This window comes from Schistocerca gregaria, chromosome 4 (assembly GCF_023897955.1).
Source record: "Schistocerca gregaria isolate iqSchGreg1 chromosome 4, iqSchGreg1.2, whole genome shotgun sequence".
NCBI classification, from domain to species: Eukaryota; Metazoa; Arthropoda; class Insecta; order Orthoptera; family Acrididae; genus Schistocerca; species Schistocerca gregaria.
In genome coordinates, this window is record NC_064923.1 from 660,366,695 (window position 1) to 660,383,776 (window position 17,082).

A 17,082-nucleotide genomic window follows, 5' to 3' on the forward strand; every position below is an offset into this window, starting at 1 on the left:
CTTTTATCAGGTGTTTTGACTAAATCAATGGAAAATATCCGACCTTCACATAAAACTGGCATTTACCACTACCTATGTTAATCTGTGTATTGTATATTCAAAATGTGTCCATGCCAATAAGACAATTAACTATAAGTTTGTCAATTATAAGGAAATTGCACTTCACTGTAAAATGTTCAGTTTGTAAGGGAATAAGAATCTAATGTTTTACCAATTGAGTCTTACTGCCTGTAGCAGTTTGCACCTTGCAATTTTCGACAGGAAATGTTGGAAATTTGACTCTCTTCTTAAATTCACAGAAAAATGCATTTGACATTAGTCGGTAGTTGAACCTGTATCTAAAATTAACTGTGTGTCAATGTTAAATATTTTCACCCTAATGATTTCTTATACTTGTTCTTCCTAGATATTATTCATTGTATCTAACTAATGCTGATAAAAATCATGCTTATTTGTAAAATTTTATGAAACATGTTTGTAGATTTGCTTTGATCCCACTCCGTGAGAGGTCAATAGTATGGGACTTAACTATGACCTGTTAGGATTTTCTAATGGCGTAGTGTGACTTAATTCACTGCTTGGAGTAATTTCAATTAGTTGCACAGTGCGGGTACTTCGCCAATTTGTGTCGTAAGCTGCTCATGACATTCCATTGTGAGTGCTCGTATTGTTACTAGTAAAAGCTGGTGTGCCGTTCTTTTGCTGCCCAAAGCTCGGATGCCATAGAGCGTAAGGCATGGAATTGTGGCTGTGCATTGGCCACTTCTGTGGCTGCTTGTTTCTGTTTATGTTCGGCATATGGCCTTGTGATAGTGGATTGTAATTCGCCCGTGCATTGAAATTACTGCAGTTGTTTCGAAAATTTCTTTTAAATCGTTTGCTTTTTCTGTTCCCGTTACCATACTTGTTATCTCTGGGTATGTAACTTTGCTGTTGGATGCACCATCCCTGCTGTGTATTTAGATCATGTTCCACTGACTGACTTACACAACTATTTTGTTGCTGTCCCTGATTTTCTGTTCTATTTGGTACAGGTCTGTCCTCATGGATTAAGTCGATGGAATCAAGCACTGACTGAAAGTACTCAGTGTTTTGCTTTGGCCTTGTGACTAATTTTTTTGTAATGTGCGATCGTAACCGACTTTTCAAAATTTTTAATACATATATCTGTGCTATTGGGTTCGTCCAGTAGGGTGTCTTGTCGAAGAATTTTCCAAAGTATACTACAGTATTTGGCAGTGAGTGGAGTGGGGTTTAAAACCACACGTCTGAGTCTTTCTTGTACTGTCTCAAACCAGTATTTGTCAAGGAAAGCTCGTCCAAATTATACATAAATGCTGCAGCGTTCGGCCACTTCAGTTGCCCATAATAGAACGTCACATTGCGTATATCCCACGATAAATCTGATTTTCTGTGCTTCCATCCATTTGCATGGAAATACATTACGAAAAACACTGACAAATACTACTGGGTTCATTCTTTTACCTTTGGTGCTGCATGTAGGAAACTGTCGATGTCTCAGCAAACCTTCGTCTGCAGAAATAGTTGATAGACTAGATTAGATTAATACTTGTTCCATAGATCATGAATACAACACTTTTTAATGGTGTGGAACGTGTCAGGTTAATAAAAGATGTCTGTACAAGATATTACATTACACATTTTCTGTCGTATTTATGTTGTTATTGTAGTTACCTGTAATTCCGTTTGGTAATTGCTCTGGCATAGGAGTTGTGGGTAAGTTTATATTTTGCATTCTATAACTGTCATTGGTATCTGCCGTAGGACTCGTGACAATTTGTGGATAAATACCGACAGGTTGTGGTTTGTTCACTGTAGCCTGTGTATTATTTACATGCATATGTCGAGATCCGTTAGTATTTTCTTCTAAAAGATTGCGGATCCTACCTTCTGTGGCCTGTAGACTAATGTTTACCTTCTTCATTATATCATTTTATTTTTCTGAATAGCATTATCTGCTACATCTGTGTATAACTTACAATCGGTTACTAACTTCTATGTAATGGTATTAGTCTTATTTAACATACCTGCTTCAGCTTGACTAATGGTATAACTTAGATTTTCATTAATCTTCTCTCTCTCCTTCTTAGCACATGCTAAATCAACTCCTAACGTTAATGCCCTTAAAGTAAGCTATTCTACAGCTAGATGTACACCTTCATAGTCTTTGTTTAGTTTGTTAACGAGAGTGGTTGCCTTTTTTACTGTCAAACACAGCTGGTACTTTGTGGCTTCAATGTTTGTATTCATGTCTGTGATTTTATTTATCTGTTGCTCTACTATATCATGATGTCATTAAAAGAATGTACCTTCTGTATTAACTCTGTAATGTTACTGTTAATTTCAGAAAGTACTTCATGCTTTACTTGCTTTTTCGCACCATTCCAATTTTCGTCAATTTGAATACGCAAAAAATAAAAATGGAAAAATCTTGTATGCCTATTATTACACTTGACATCAGAAACTGTTTTACAGCTACTATGCCACTAGAACTATTGTGTTGCAATTCTTTATGTTTTACTGATTATGTGAATCACACTGAAAAATTCCTGTGAATTTTCCACAATAAAATTCAAGTAAGGGAGTAATGAGAAAAGGTCTCTATCTACATCAAAAGAGACCCTACCAAGAATAACCGTACAAGCAACTTGTCTAGTCGTCCTACCTTCGCTGCGCCCAACAAACCAGTTTACTATTGAAAATTTTACATATCCTGGGACCAACTCTTATTACTTACCAAAATTTTTCCTCAGTTTTTGCCTTTTTGCTTTACTTTCTCGATGTACTGATTCATGCAAACAGAAAATACATGTAATGAGTTTTTATGACTAATAACAATTTCATACAAAGTTCTTACTACAACAGTAGTTAACAAACCCTACTTACAACTGGTGTCCTGAAGTCCTGTCACGGGTCACCACCCGTTTTGTAATAAAAAATAATTAATCAAAGGAAAATGAATATTAGTACAATTAAATTGTTACAAAACGTTCTGTATGTATGAAATTGTGTTATTGTTCATTCACTTTACTTTGCTTTGTTTCTTTTTCTGCATCCATCACTATATATATTTTAATTGTTTGTCATCTTCTAAAATCTTATCCTTCTGTTAATTTTACAAAAATATGACCATGGACTTCTTTTCCTACATTTCAATTGTATATAGGCAGACGACTCCTAGGAAAACCAGTGCCTTTGAAGATGATATAAAATATGAACAAATTCTTCTTAACTTAGTTTTATTTCACTTTAATACAAATACTTAATGCTGTTATTAAGTCTTCTCTTGTGCAAAACACATATAATACAAATCACTCATAGCCCATCATGTTGTTGTGGTCTTCAGTCCAGAGACTGGTTTGATGCAGCTCTCCATGCTACTCTATCCTGTGCAAGCTTCTTCATCTCCCAGTACCTACTGCAATCTACAACCTTTTGAATCTATTTAGTGTCTGCATCTCTTGGTCTCCGTCTATGATTTTTACCCTCCACACTGCTTTCCGGTACTACATTCCATTATCCTCGTTTTGCTTCTGTTGATGTTCACCTTATATCCTCCTTTCAAGACACTGTCCATTCCGTTCAAGTGCTCTTCCAGGTCCTTTGCTGTCCCTGACAGAATTACAATGTCATCGGCAAACTGCAAAGTTTTTATTTCTTCTCCATGGATTTTAATTCCTATTCTGAATTGTTCTTTTGTTCCCTTTACTGCTTGCTCATTATACAGACTGAATAACATCGAAGATAGGCTAAACCCCTGTCTCACTCCCTTCCCAACCACGGCTTCCCTTTCATGTCCCTCAACTCGTCAACTGCCATCTGGTTTCTGTACAAACTGTAAATAGCCTTTCGCTCCCTGTATTTTACCCCTGCAACCTTCAGAATTTGAAAGAGAGTATTCCAGTCAACATTGTAAAAAGTTTTCTCTAAGCCCAGCGATACATCTTAACCGAACTTCTACATACGCGAGAGTGAAACAAAATCATGTATAAAAAAGTGAATGTTATTTTATCATCATCTGTCTGCGCTTTACTGCTCATATATAAGTAATTTTATTGCCGACACTTATAGTCAGTCTTTGATTCCGTCGTTATTGCTGTTTCACTTTTTAATAAATTTTAACTTTACCATATCTGGGGGCTCTTTCATCATGTATCCACACAAGAGGGAGGAGGGCACACAATATAAGTCATAACCACTTTGAAATGCCGACATACACTGCATATGGACAATATAGATCCTATTCATGTATTACATTCATTACTGCAGGAACAGACATTTTCATCAGTACAGAATCAATCTGTTTTAAACTTGACACATTTTTATGGTAAACAACGATGAAATATTGAGTGAATATATCTTGCAACACATGGAAGATACGTAGCTACTGTGATGGTGATATTTGTAATTTTTTGTAACTAATGAACATTTCTTTAACATTATCTTTCTTCAGTATTGACCATTGAATGAAAATGATTTATTTACACTGATAATTGTCGATGTGGAGAATTTTTAAAATGATGCAACTTGACACAAACACTTTCTTGCACTTTTGTTGAAACATAAATTTAGCTTGTTTCACGCCATGAGTAAGTAAAATCGTATGTTCTAAAGACCACACTAACGACTTTTTTTGTAGTAATGAAAATGTGCGTAATACCATTTTGATGTCTTCTTCTACAACTGCTTTTATTATGCTTGAAACGTGAAAAATATCTTGTATTTTGTACACAATCTGATGCTTTGTGTAAAATGGCAACAATAATGTTAAGAATTTTATATGGGCCTATGTATACCCATCTTATGATCTGTAAATGTTGCTGATTTAGTATCACAGTTTGAGAAAAGGACACTTTAAACTTCTACTGAAGTAACAAGATTGTGATAATGCTTCTTATATTTAAACACTTAACTTGTATTCACTTGTACAAGAGGACAACAAATCATGACTTTTATAATATGTCCATTACTATAAAAAAAACACTAAACTTCACCATATAAATATATATTTTAGTCTTTTTGTAGCGTTGAGCAATGTATAGCAGCCTCTGTCGAGATTTTGCTACTGATGGTTAGTCTAGCAGCTTTTACATAGTAACTTCCAAGTCGTAATTCACATTATAATACACTCCTGGAAATGGAAAAAAGAACACATTGACAACGGTGTGTCAGACCCACCATACTTGCTCCGGACACTGCGAGAGGGCTGTACAAGCAATGATCACACGCACGACACAGCGGACACACCAGGAACCGCGTTGTTGGCCGTCGAATGGCGCTGGCTGCGCAGCATTTGTGCACCGCCGCCGTCAGTGTCAGCCAGTTTGCCGTGGCATACGGAGCTCCATCGCAGTCTTTAACACTGGTAGCATGCCGCGACAGCGTGGACGTGAACCGTATGTGCAGTTGACGGACTTTGAGCGAGGGCGTATAGTGGGCATGCGGGAGGCCGGGTGGACGTACCGCCGAATTGCTCAACACGTGGGGCGTGAGGTCTCCACAGTACATCGATGTTGTCGCCAGTGGTCGGCGGAAGGTGCACATGCCCGTCGACCTGGGACCCGACCGCAGCGACGCACGGATGCACGCCAAGACCGTAGGATCCTACGCAGTGCCGTAGGGGACCGCACCGCCACTTCCCAGCAAATTAGGGACACTGTTGCTCCTGGGGTATCAGCGAGGACCATTCGCAACTGTCTCCATGAAGCTGGGCTACGGTCCCGCACACCGTTGGGCCGTCTTCCGCTCACGCCCCAACATCGTGCAGCCCGCCTCCAGTGGTGTCGCGACAGGCGTGAATGGAGGGACGAATGGAGAGGTGTCGTCTTCAGCGATGAGAGTCGCTTCTGCCTTGGTCCCAATGATGGTCGTATGCGTGTTCGGCGCCGTGCAGGTGAGCGCCACAATCAGGACTGCATACGACTGAGGCACACAGGGCCAACACCCGGCATCATGGTGTGGGGAGCGATCTCCTACACTGGCCGTACACCTGTGGTGATCGTCGAGGGGACACTGAATAGTGCACGGTACATCCAAACCGTCATCGAACCCATCGTTCTACCATTCCTAGACCGGCAAGGGAACTTGCTGTTCCAACAGGACAATGCACGTCCGCATGTATCCCGTGCCACCCAACGTGCTCTAGAAGGTGTAAGTCAACTACCCTGGCCAGCAAGATCTCCGGATCTGTCCCCCATTGAGCATGTTTGGGACTGGATGAAGTGTCGTCTCACGCGGTCTGCACGTCCAGCACGAACGCTGGTCCAACTGAGGCGCCAGGTGGAAATGGCATGGCAAGCCGTTCCACAGGACTACATCCAGCATCTCTACGATCGTGTCCATGGGAGAATAGCAGCCTGCATTGTTGCGAAAGGTGGATATACACTGTACTAGTGCCGACATTGTGCATGCGCTGTTGCCTGTGTCTATGTGCCTGTGGTTCTGTCAGTGTGATCATGTGATGTATCTGACCCCAGGAATGTGTCAATAAAGTTTCCCCTTCCTGGGACAATGAATTCACGGTGTTCTTATTTCAATTTCCAGGAGTGTATTTTGCCAGTACAATGGGTAATGTTGCAGTATAATATCTCCTACTTCACAGCAAACAACGACTTCTCACTGGTCTTCCTAATAACATTTCCACTTCTGCTTGGCTGTCAAACAGCTGCTTAATTCTGTGGAATTATGAGTTGCGATAATTTCCCATCCATGCGAGTCCATTTAGCAATGATTACACTCACTTCAATCACCACACGATACAGTACTTGGGCATCGTACAACACTCTACTTCTCAGTCCTTCCGACTCACAATGCAGACTGTTCTGGAACTTTTTGTCGCAACGTTCCTCCTGCTCCGCCCTTCTCATTTTAACTTAAGGTTAAAGCAATGACACATTACACCTTTGATTACAAAGGTTGGCAATACTTTTAAAATTAAGAACTACTTAATAATATTTAAAGATTAATACAGAAGAACATTATTTACAGCTATACACTTATAACACATTTAAAGATTATTGATTGCGTACTTCGCAAGCTAATGGCAGCACCTCAGTGGCGAGCTGCCTTTGTTTACCCCACAACCATTGGATGGCGTATGTGCCCTCAGTACTCTATCATATCACTCTCTGCTTTATACAGGTCCTTACATCTGCCATGCTACTGATCGTAATTTACGTTACGACAGAGAGTAAAGAAATAACTTCTATAAAATTAAGTGGGACTGTGTGACACATATTTGTGCCGTTACAAAAGTAAATACTCATTGTTTTAGAGAATGCTATCTTCAACAATGTTAAGCGTTCCCTAACTGAATGAATGCTTAAATAATGATTCAGTGTTTCATCACAATCAGTTTTAGAACTTTCGTCATTATCACTCAGACTTTGAATATCTGTTGAATCTGTAGGAGAACCTAACCTGCATAGGCTAAACATACTAACTTAACTGAAACACTACCTACTACTGAAGGCACTTATTTTTGAAAAGCAGCAGGAGAATGTGGGTGGATTTTCAATATATTATGTTCCTAATTTGCTGAAAGAATGTCGGATTTAATTTCGGAAACTGTCTCATCCACAGGAAGTTAGAAAAAATACTATAACACGTCTTCCTCTCTCATTAAGTAATTCTGTAATGAAAGATACCAAACCTAAGTGGATATGCCCAATAACATTGCAATAGACAGTCATATTGTTTATACTAAATAGTGTGAAACAATTGTGCGTGTGAAGCGAAACTGGACTGTGGAAGAAATATTACCGTAAATACACAACATATTTTTGCTGTGCTAGAATTTACTATGAATTTTCTTTCATGTATTAACATTAAGAAAGTTGCATAACATTTCAAATAAGTACTGTGGAGCTGATACTTCCTGGCATATTAAAACTGTATGCCAGACTGAGGCTCAAACTCTGGACCGAGTTCGATTCTCAGTCTGGCACACAGTTTTATCAGTCAGGAAGTTTCTTATCAGCACACACTTAGCTGTAGAGTGAAAATTTGATACTGGAAGCCTCCCCTAAACTTTTGCTAAAACGTGTCTCCGCAATATACTTTCCTCCAGGAATGTAGTTCTTGAAAATTCACAGAAGAGCTTCTGTGAAGTTTGAAGTTTGGATGGTAGGAGACGAGGTACTGGCTGTGAGGATGGGTCGCAAGTTGTGCTTGGGTAGCTCAGTCGATAGAGCACTTGCCTGCTGAAGGCAAAGTTCCTGAGTTAGAGTATATATAAATATATATATATATATATATATATATATATATATATATATATATATATATATATATATATATATATAAACAGATGGCAGTACCAGCTAGACATGGGAATGTCAAGTCCCTGGAGGACATGGGAAGGGAAGGTTTTCACTGCCCATGAAACGGTTTCGTAGAGATGAACATACTACAATGGAAAGCGAAACTTCTAAGCACAGAATTACATTTTTCTGAACAAATTAAGTTTTACAATCACTCTCTTTAAAAATAGTAATTTCACCTTCTCTACTGTTTGGTGGTTATATTTGAAATAGCTAACTGAAAACCATCCTATCAGACATCTATGAACAGCTCTATCGTTCTTTGTTAGAAGACTAGTAATGCTTCTTGGGAATGGGACCCTAAGATTTCTATTTTAGAGCGGAAGTGTTCTCTATGTTGATGGAAGTTAATACAAGCGAAGATGAAATGGTTAACTTCTCCAACATCTGAATTATTGCAATCACAGTTGTCTGAATTGCTGATCTGTAGACAAAACAAATAAGAAGGAAAGCTGCTTTGATTGAATCTGATCCATGTGACTGCAGAGGTAGCTCTGCAGAGTACTGACATTTTGTGAAACTAAGGAAAGCAGGGCATAAAGCTTGCTTCCGAACGTAACATTTTCCTTCGTTTACAATTGATATTGCAAAATTACCTTTCCCACTTGGATCTGACGTCCATTTGTACTTGATGTAAGGAGTGGGTGGGAGATAACTGGGTATCTAGGTAAGTTCCAGATATAGCAGTTTCCTTGGCAAACTGGTCTACAGTTTCGTTATGCAAATTACATGCATGTGATTGTATCCAGTGCATTCAAATATATTTCTTCCAAAGAATTCCATTATTTGGCTAGCTTTATCGATAACAAGTTTACTGTTGTGTTTATACCAGTTACTGATTTCTGTGGCATTGAGAATGCTTTTGACTGGGAAATTATCTAAATCTTTTCGTTGTTTTGAGTTAAAGAGCAGTCAATGGCCTTCATGACTGCCACTGCTCTCAATGGATAAGAAGAGGCTGATGATGGATGCTCATACTGTTTGTAGTGACCCATTCTTGGACACAAGAATTCACGCCCAGTGTTATGTTTGGAAGCAATTCTTTAAATATCAGTGTGTATATGGAGAGCTTCACTCCATTTTTCACATAAATATGTGTTGGCTATCAATTTAATGTTGCAGCGACTGTGCACACGAAATTCCAAGTAGTATTTACCGCTATCCTTTGCAGTATCTATTTGCCGGAATGCCATTGGCACCTAAAATGAAGAGACATTTCCAGTTCCTCTACTATTTTCATGAAGTTGACTTCATCAGCTACAATACAAGTCCAGATACAGCTGAATTGTAAAGGATTCATTTTACAGATTTCCTTTATGCTACCATTCCCATGTACCATGTAAACATACTCGATTATGGTTCTAATAAATGCCTGATAAATGGTCAATAAAACTTTGAGGTTTGGCAACTCACTAGGCTCTGGTTATAGATCTATTGATGTTCATGACTGGGAGACAAGCGTAAATAATGGACTGAATGTGAGGAATCCAACTAAGCCTGATATCAAACAATAGTCTCAACAGTTTGGTAGAAGTTTTAACAATGAATGAATTATTCCTTGCATAAATGTTATTATGGTACACATGTCGGCTTGAAAAAGTAACTGAAGACTTTGCAGTAGCGTTTTCCAGGCTTTTGTTTCAAAACAATCATCTTTTTCGTTAATTCCTTATCATATTTCCAGTTGCGGAGTTCTCCATTGAAGCCGATGAGTATAAGCAATGTCATCAGCATACTTCAGTATATCAACATTTGGTGGAATAATTTCTGCCAGATCCCAAGAGTGAAGTATGTGTAACAAGGGATTAAGAATAGCTATGTATAACAAGGGGTTAAGAATTGATCCCTGGGTTATGTCTCTGAGGAAGACCAAAGATTCTATAAATTCGTTCTGATACCTTCATGGGGAAGGTGCCAATGCCATATCTCCAGCTGACTGAAAGTCTAATTTGAGTCAGCGCTTCTTAAAAGATTGAGACTTGAAAATTATCCAATGCTGACATCATGTATAGGAATAGTGATATTAAGAATTTATTTTCTTGGAAAATATCAATGCATTGAATATTTATGTTGTCCATCACCCTCAGCCATTAATAAAGCCAAATTCAGACAATTGTACCAGTTCATTAGTTTCTAACCATAGCTCAAGACGATTTTTGACAAATATTTTAAGAGTTTTCACCAAGGGGAAAAGGTAATTTATATATATGATGTATGAATTTTGGTGTCTTTCTCAAGTTTCAATACAGCCAAGATAGTTTGCGTAATCCATTCCTGTATAAGTTCCCCTTTCCCACACCTTTCATTTAATTTCCAAGAAGTAGAACTAAAGTGCCCTATGGTATGATTTTTGTGATATCATAATAAACAATGGTCAGTTCCTGGATACTTGTTCAGAGAAAGTTTCATAACTACTTCCAACACATGACTGGTGAATGGAGCTTGGGATTTCAGTCAGATCAGAGGAGACACTAGTATCACAAATTCTTCTAACTACAGGCGGTCCGCTACTGGAGAGACAACTTCTTTAAGATTTTTTAGAGATGCGACTGTCTTCCAGACCTCCGAAATGTTAGAGACCTTATCCAAGCTAGTATAGAGTTAATCCAAGCATTCTTTTTATTTTCTTAAAAAAATCTCCTATTGAAGGCAGCTATTTCTCTGTATTCCAGAAATCATTCCAGCATCTGTTTCCTTTGCTATTTGGCTAGGGCTAACAATCATTTAGCCACAGCTTTGGAGCACTCACACATGATTTCGCAAAGTAAAACTCTGTTCACTATGGGGGTACTGCAGTTTCTTTTGTACACTGGATCTAAGGGTGTCATAAGTACAGCTTAAGCTTTTCTTGGCAACCCATAATGCAGGCTGTTTTCCAAGCCCTTCCTGTGTAGTATTTAGTATTTCTCCAACAAGTTTCCTTTATTATCCATGGGCTGTTCGAGTAACAACTCTTTCTCACACTTAGTTTGAGATCCAATACCAATTTAATGGAGTAACAGTCTCATTCCACAGGATGCCTTAAAATCTCCCACTTAGAAATGGTATGGAGATCAGGAGACAGCGAACTCAAGTCGATTAAAGATGATTGTTTAAAAGGAGAAACTATCACTGCCAGCGATCCATCCCTCACTCAGAACGATCAGACCTAGATCTCCAGTTGCACTAAAGATGAGACAACATCTTACATTGTCAAGTGAATTGGCCTAAGCAGAGTGGTGTGAGTTCAAGTTTCCACAGAAAAGGAAGGGGGATGAAGCCCATTAAATAATTGGTGCCTGATTTTGCTACTGGTCATGGCCCAATCAGATTTGATACATGTACATTATAATGAAGTTGCCATTTGAGGTTTCTATTTCTGCCATAACCGCTTCAAACATCTGATTTTTAAGTGAAAATTTATTTTGTTGTAACTGATGTTGTTATTAATTAAGAGTGGTGCTCTTGTCTTAACTAAACTGAATCCATTGAAATGAATGGGTGTTTGTGGCTTGAATAGCGTTTGTTAATAGACACAGTGACGATATTATGATTATTCAGTTCTTTTTCCAGGATTTCCGCATTCAAAATTATTTACCTAAATTTCGTCATAGCATATTAAGGGCCATCTTGAGATGTGTAAATGCATCTCTCTGACTGTGGTCCAGTTTTAGTTTTTGCATAAAGCTGGTGGAACAATATTCTAGTTATCTGCACACTCTATATTGTCTTTATTAGAAGTAGTTAACTGTGTTGTTAAATTTAATATATCTGTTGGTGATGCATGAACAATTTATTTCGTATGCGTATGTGCGTGCAGTAAAGCATACTCCACAGAATCCAATGGACCTCTATGACTGTGTTTTGTATAATCTGGGATATTATCTTAACTGCCTTGTTCCTTTATTTTCGTACTGCGAATTAATTATTTCATTGCGCTATTTCCAAGAACAGCAGCTTTTCGATCGGTGCTGTTGACTAAATGTTTTTGACTCTTGAGATATAGAGACAAGTGACCATAGAGCATAAGGATTCTCTGAAACTGGAGAAGCGGACACATTTACGAGAGTTGGGACTTAAATAGTGTCAACTATTTATTCACAACCGAAAGAAAAGAGTCACATGTTTGCACCTGTTGCTGTTCTTGAATGTAGTCACACACGTTGTGTAGAACCCGTTGCCAGATGTGGAAGGCATAGTATACTGTTAGGAGAGCCTGTTCTGTTGATAGTGAGAATGGAGTGGTCTACTACCTGTCGAATCTCTGGAACAGTTCTGAAGCGAATGCCACGAAGTGGTTCCTTCATCTTTGGAATCAAATCAAAGTCATAAGGACTTAAGTACAGGGAGTATGGTGGATAGTGCAGTACTTCCCAGTCCTGTCGACTGAACAGAGCAGCCACAGCTTGCACTTTAGGCGCCCACACGTTGTTGTGCAAAATGATGGGTGGGATGGGTAGAAAGTGTCACTGCTTCTTTCGCAAGTAGGTGATGCTCCAAAAACGAACAGTAATACTCTGCATTGATGGTCTGCGATAGAGGAATATAATACATTAGGATAACACCATCATAGTCATACACAAGAACCACTACAACCTTAGACCGCACCATTCAAACCAACAACAGAACAAGCTCTACTAATGGTGTACCGAGCCTTCAACGTCACTGGCAATGGGTTCTACACTACGCTGGTGACTACTTTGAAGGATAATAACAGGTGCAAAGACGTAACTCTTTGGCATCAGTTGTGAATAAATAGTTGCCACTATTTAAGTTCCAACCTTCGTACATAGATAAAGACAAGCTTTGTAGGTTTTTTTCTATTAGACTGTGAAACTTTGATGTGTGTAGTGAGGGAGAGAAAATTCCTTGTCCCAGGCCAATCTACTCCAACGGTGGTTTCCTGCCATTACATTACATGGTCTGTGATGTACATATTCTTCAGCTCCCTTGAATGAGTTGTTGAGGGTAGCTGAAATTTTTTCAACCTACTGCTATTTAAAGTACATGGGACAGATTTTGTACTCTGAAGTATGATTTCCTTTATAACCAACACAACGGGTTATTTGAATTATAAATTGTATTGCCTCATGGTTACCTACACATAATACTGATTAAATAAGTGATCGTATCGAAAATATGCAAGCACTATCTCTTTAGTCGAATGTATCATGTAACTGTACATTGCATACCATAAGTTGTACCATAATATAACAAGAAATATGATGCAAACGTGAGAACACACGTTTGTCATGGATTGTTACTCATTGTCCCTGAGTGATTTAGTCCTTTGGTTATCCCATACAAAACTACATATGTAACTGAAGTTGTAGACTGTATAGCTTCCTTCAGCTCTTATTCTGACAAATCAGTGTCTATATTTCTCATAGCTCCCTGGCTGTGACTCCTGTTGTTTGGTGTATACGCTATCATCTGTTTGTGATGTAGTGTGTTGTCTTCCACAAATCTATTTCAAGCCTCCCTTGTTGACAGATTGCTTCTGATCCTATTCTTTTAATTCGTGATTTTTGTGTTTATTTCAGAGCTTGAGGTGAACATTAATTTCCCCAAAGCAGTGGGATGGAATTTACTTACATTGGCATTGATTCCACTGATAAACACATAAAAGGGACATCTTCTTCAATCTGATACCTGTTAGTATCCTAGATTATATTCATATTTCAGTTGTGATTTTTACTTTGCACAGTTTGTATTTCTTTCAGATGTTGTTCACTTGCTGAATTAACACCCTTCAATGGCACTAATGTAAACATGATTTGATTTTTTATTTGGTCCTGTTGATTACATATTGTACAAGTGTACTAGTTATATAGTATAGTCAAGTGAAATAATGCAGTATTACACATTCACATACTTTATATCCCATTTTATTTTTTAAGAGCAATTATTTATTGTAATATTAGAATCCAAAATTTATTAACATACGTTTAAGTGAATGATTTAAGTAATAAAACTACGCATTTTTATCCTAATGGCATATATAAATAAATAAGTCTACATTTTTTAAATTAGAAATACAAAATTTATCTTGTGACTATTTATTTTGAGCCTAATGACATAAACAAATTTACATTTATCATCATAATTTGAATTAAAGTAAAATATTTGGTCTTCATGATACAAGTATCACATTTTTTTTAATTTTATGACTGTTGTTTTATCTAAGTGTTTTTTCTCTACTATTACATTAAAGGATGCCATATTACTCTAATAATTCATCCATTTTATAAAATATTTTTCTATGAGGAACATTTTTAATTTCCTATTGAATACAAATATTTATTAATTTCCTTTCTTATATTGATAGGAACGTGATTGTGTACTTTTATACTTGACTCAAAACTGTGTACTTTCGTGAGAGTAGAAGAGCCTCCTTGGAAATTTTCTCTTGTCTTGTGCTGTTGTAGTGAACGTCACAATTTTTCTGAAATAATTTCCTGCTGTTGGCTATAAGCATAATTAGTGAACATATATATTGATTTGTAACAGTAAATATCCTGACAGACCTAAAGAAATCCCTGCAGGATGTCCTGTTAGGGGCCAACTGCACAGTTGAAATGCCTTAGGAAGATAACAGAAGATCGTCATTGGGTATCTTCTGAAATTTAGTTCACCTGAAATTTCATCTGTTAGGCTAAAGAGAGATCTCTTTGTGGCGAATCGATTATGAAAGCCAAACTGTCTGGGTATCAGTAAACCATTTTTCGCTATAAATTCTATCATACACTATTCTCGGAAATAAACTGGCACCAGAGAGATGGGCCGATAGCTGGATACATTCCTTGTTCCATTTTTGTGGTCCGGTATCACTATTACATGTTCTAGTCTGTCTGGAAATAACCAAATTTTCATTGGTTGGTTACTGAGCACAATGTAATTAAGTCTTCACATGATTTTAGAATTCTACTTTGTTGCAGCATTATTTCCAGAAGGTATAGAGCTTTTAAGTAATTTTATGATTTTTTTCAGTTTCTTTATGAGCTGTGCTTTTGAAATGAATCACTACATTTGGAGTGATTTGCATGTGATTAAGCGGCTCTATAGCTTGTGTGGGAGACTGTTAACTGTGGTTCCCAGTTTTTTCAGCTACAATGAAAAAAAATGTACTGAACTCTGAGGCTTCAACTTATTCCTTTCCATATCATCTCACTTTTTATGACGTTCCATATTGTTTTTACTTTATTGTTTGAATTTCTAATTTTCTGTACATAATTCATGTGCCTGACCTTCCTTATTGTACATGTTAGAATTTTACAGTATTTTTGTAATGTAATTTCCCTGCTGGGTTTGTAATAGTCCTCTGTTCTATATGGAGATCCCTCTTTTTGGCACATATGTTAATGGCTGTTGTTGACATTCTTTCATTCTGCTACCAGTTGGTTTGATTTTAACCTGTCTTCAGGGGAAGCAAGCTTTAAAATATTTGATGAATACCTTCAGGAATGAATTGAATTTTTCATTGTTCTGACTGCCTGCTAAACTTTCTCCTATAGTTCACGATGTAAGCAATACCTGAACAAGCTAGTAGATTCAGTTTTTATTGTTCTAACGTGTTTAAAGTGAGTGTGGCCATTTCCTGTTTTCCTGCTGATTATTTCTTAGGTTATCTTTTGACCATCATGATCACACAGACCATTTATTACATACTGAGTTTTTACTTCACAATAATTTGTGGAGCCAAAAAACTACTAGATATTGACTATTTAGCCCTCTGTGAGATTATAAAGTTGACCTTTTAATCAAATACGCAATACACCACATTGCCAGGAACACACATTTTTAGAGACCATTTATTCAGCGATGTACATAACGAAGATCAGGGAGAAAACATAATCTACCATACATTTAACACATCAAAGAGTAAAATATGAATTTCCCAACACCCCTACAAGTTCTCAAGACGTCAATTCATGAACTGTGAAAGTCCACAGCTTGACAGCACCACTGATGTTTACGTTTAAGCAATACCTTTGTCAAAACATCAGCTTGCTGCTTATCGGTTTTTACATATTTCACACTGAATTTTCGTGTTTTAATTAAATCACGAATATAGTGGTGCCTCACATCAATGTGTTTTGTTCAAAGGTGATGCACACCATTGTGACACAGTGCAGTGGCATCTCTATTATCACAGCATACACATACTGGTTTTTCACTATGTGTAACACACTATTCACGAAGCAATCCTTGAAGGTAATCCGCTTCTTGCGCTGCTGCTAATGGAGCCATATACTCAGCTTCTGCAGTTGATAGAGCGACGGTTTGTTGTCGTTTTGAAGTCCAGGAAACTGCTGTCGCAGCTAACTTGAAGATATAGCCGGTTGTTGATCGCCACTGATGGAGGTCTGATGCATAATCAGCATCACAGAAACTTTCAATTTCAGTTATTCCACTTTTTCGGAAAGTTAGTCCTACATTGACTGTGCCTTTAATACATAGCATAATTCGTTTCACCGCTTCCCAGTGGACTTTCCGATAATTAGAATTGAATCTGTTAGAACCCCCACAGCATATGCAATGTCCGGTCTTGTGCTTTGAGCTAAATACAGTAGTGATCCTACAGCTTGCTGATAAGGAATGCGATGTAACACAAGGTTTTCCTCATCTGTCAATTTATTTTCACATTTTTGCAGCTTTGAACCAGGTTCAAATGGATATGCAACCAGATTACGATGTTCCATACCAAATTTCTTGAGTATGTTTGCTGCATACTTGATTTGATCAATACTAATCGTCCCTT

The 17,082-nt window shown here is 37.7% G+C and overlaps 1 protein-coding gene across 1 annotated transcript; it reads right to left on the minus strand.

The window, feature by feature from the left end:
* Positions 1-16,250: 16,250 nt before the first annotated feature.
* Positions 16,251-17,023, minus strand: LOC126267850 (uncharacterized). Its single transcript, XM_049973159.1, has 3 exons — positions 16,797-17,023; positions 16,513-16,713; positions 16,251-16,359 (listed from the first exon to the last, which is right to left on the minus strand). Exons 1-3 carry the CDS (start codon positions 17,021-17,023, stop codon positions 16,251-16,253), a joined length of 537 nt encoding a protein of 178 aa, XP_049829116.1.
* Positions 17,024-17,082: the final 59 nt, after the last annotated feature.

Coding starts and splice junctions, on each gene's coding strand:
- LOC126267850 (XM_049973159.1), bottom strand. CDS start 17,023: ATGGAACATCGTAATCTGGTTGCATATCCATTTGAACCTGGTTCAAAG. Junction 16,714..16,796: donor GGAAAGTCCACTGGGAAGCG/GTGAAACGAATT, acceptor TGAAATTGAAAG/TTTCTGTGATGCTGATTATG. Junction 16,360..16,512: donor CAAGGATTGCTTCGTGAATA/GTGTGTTACACA, acceptor ACGAAAATTCAG/TGTGAAATATGTAAAAACCG.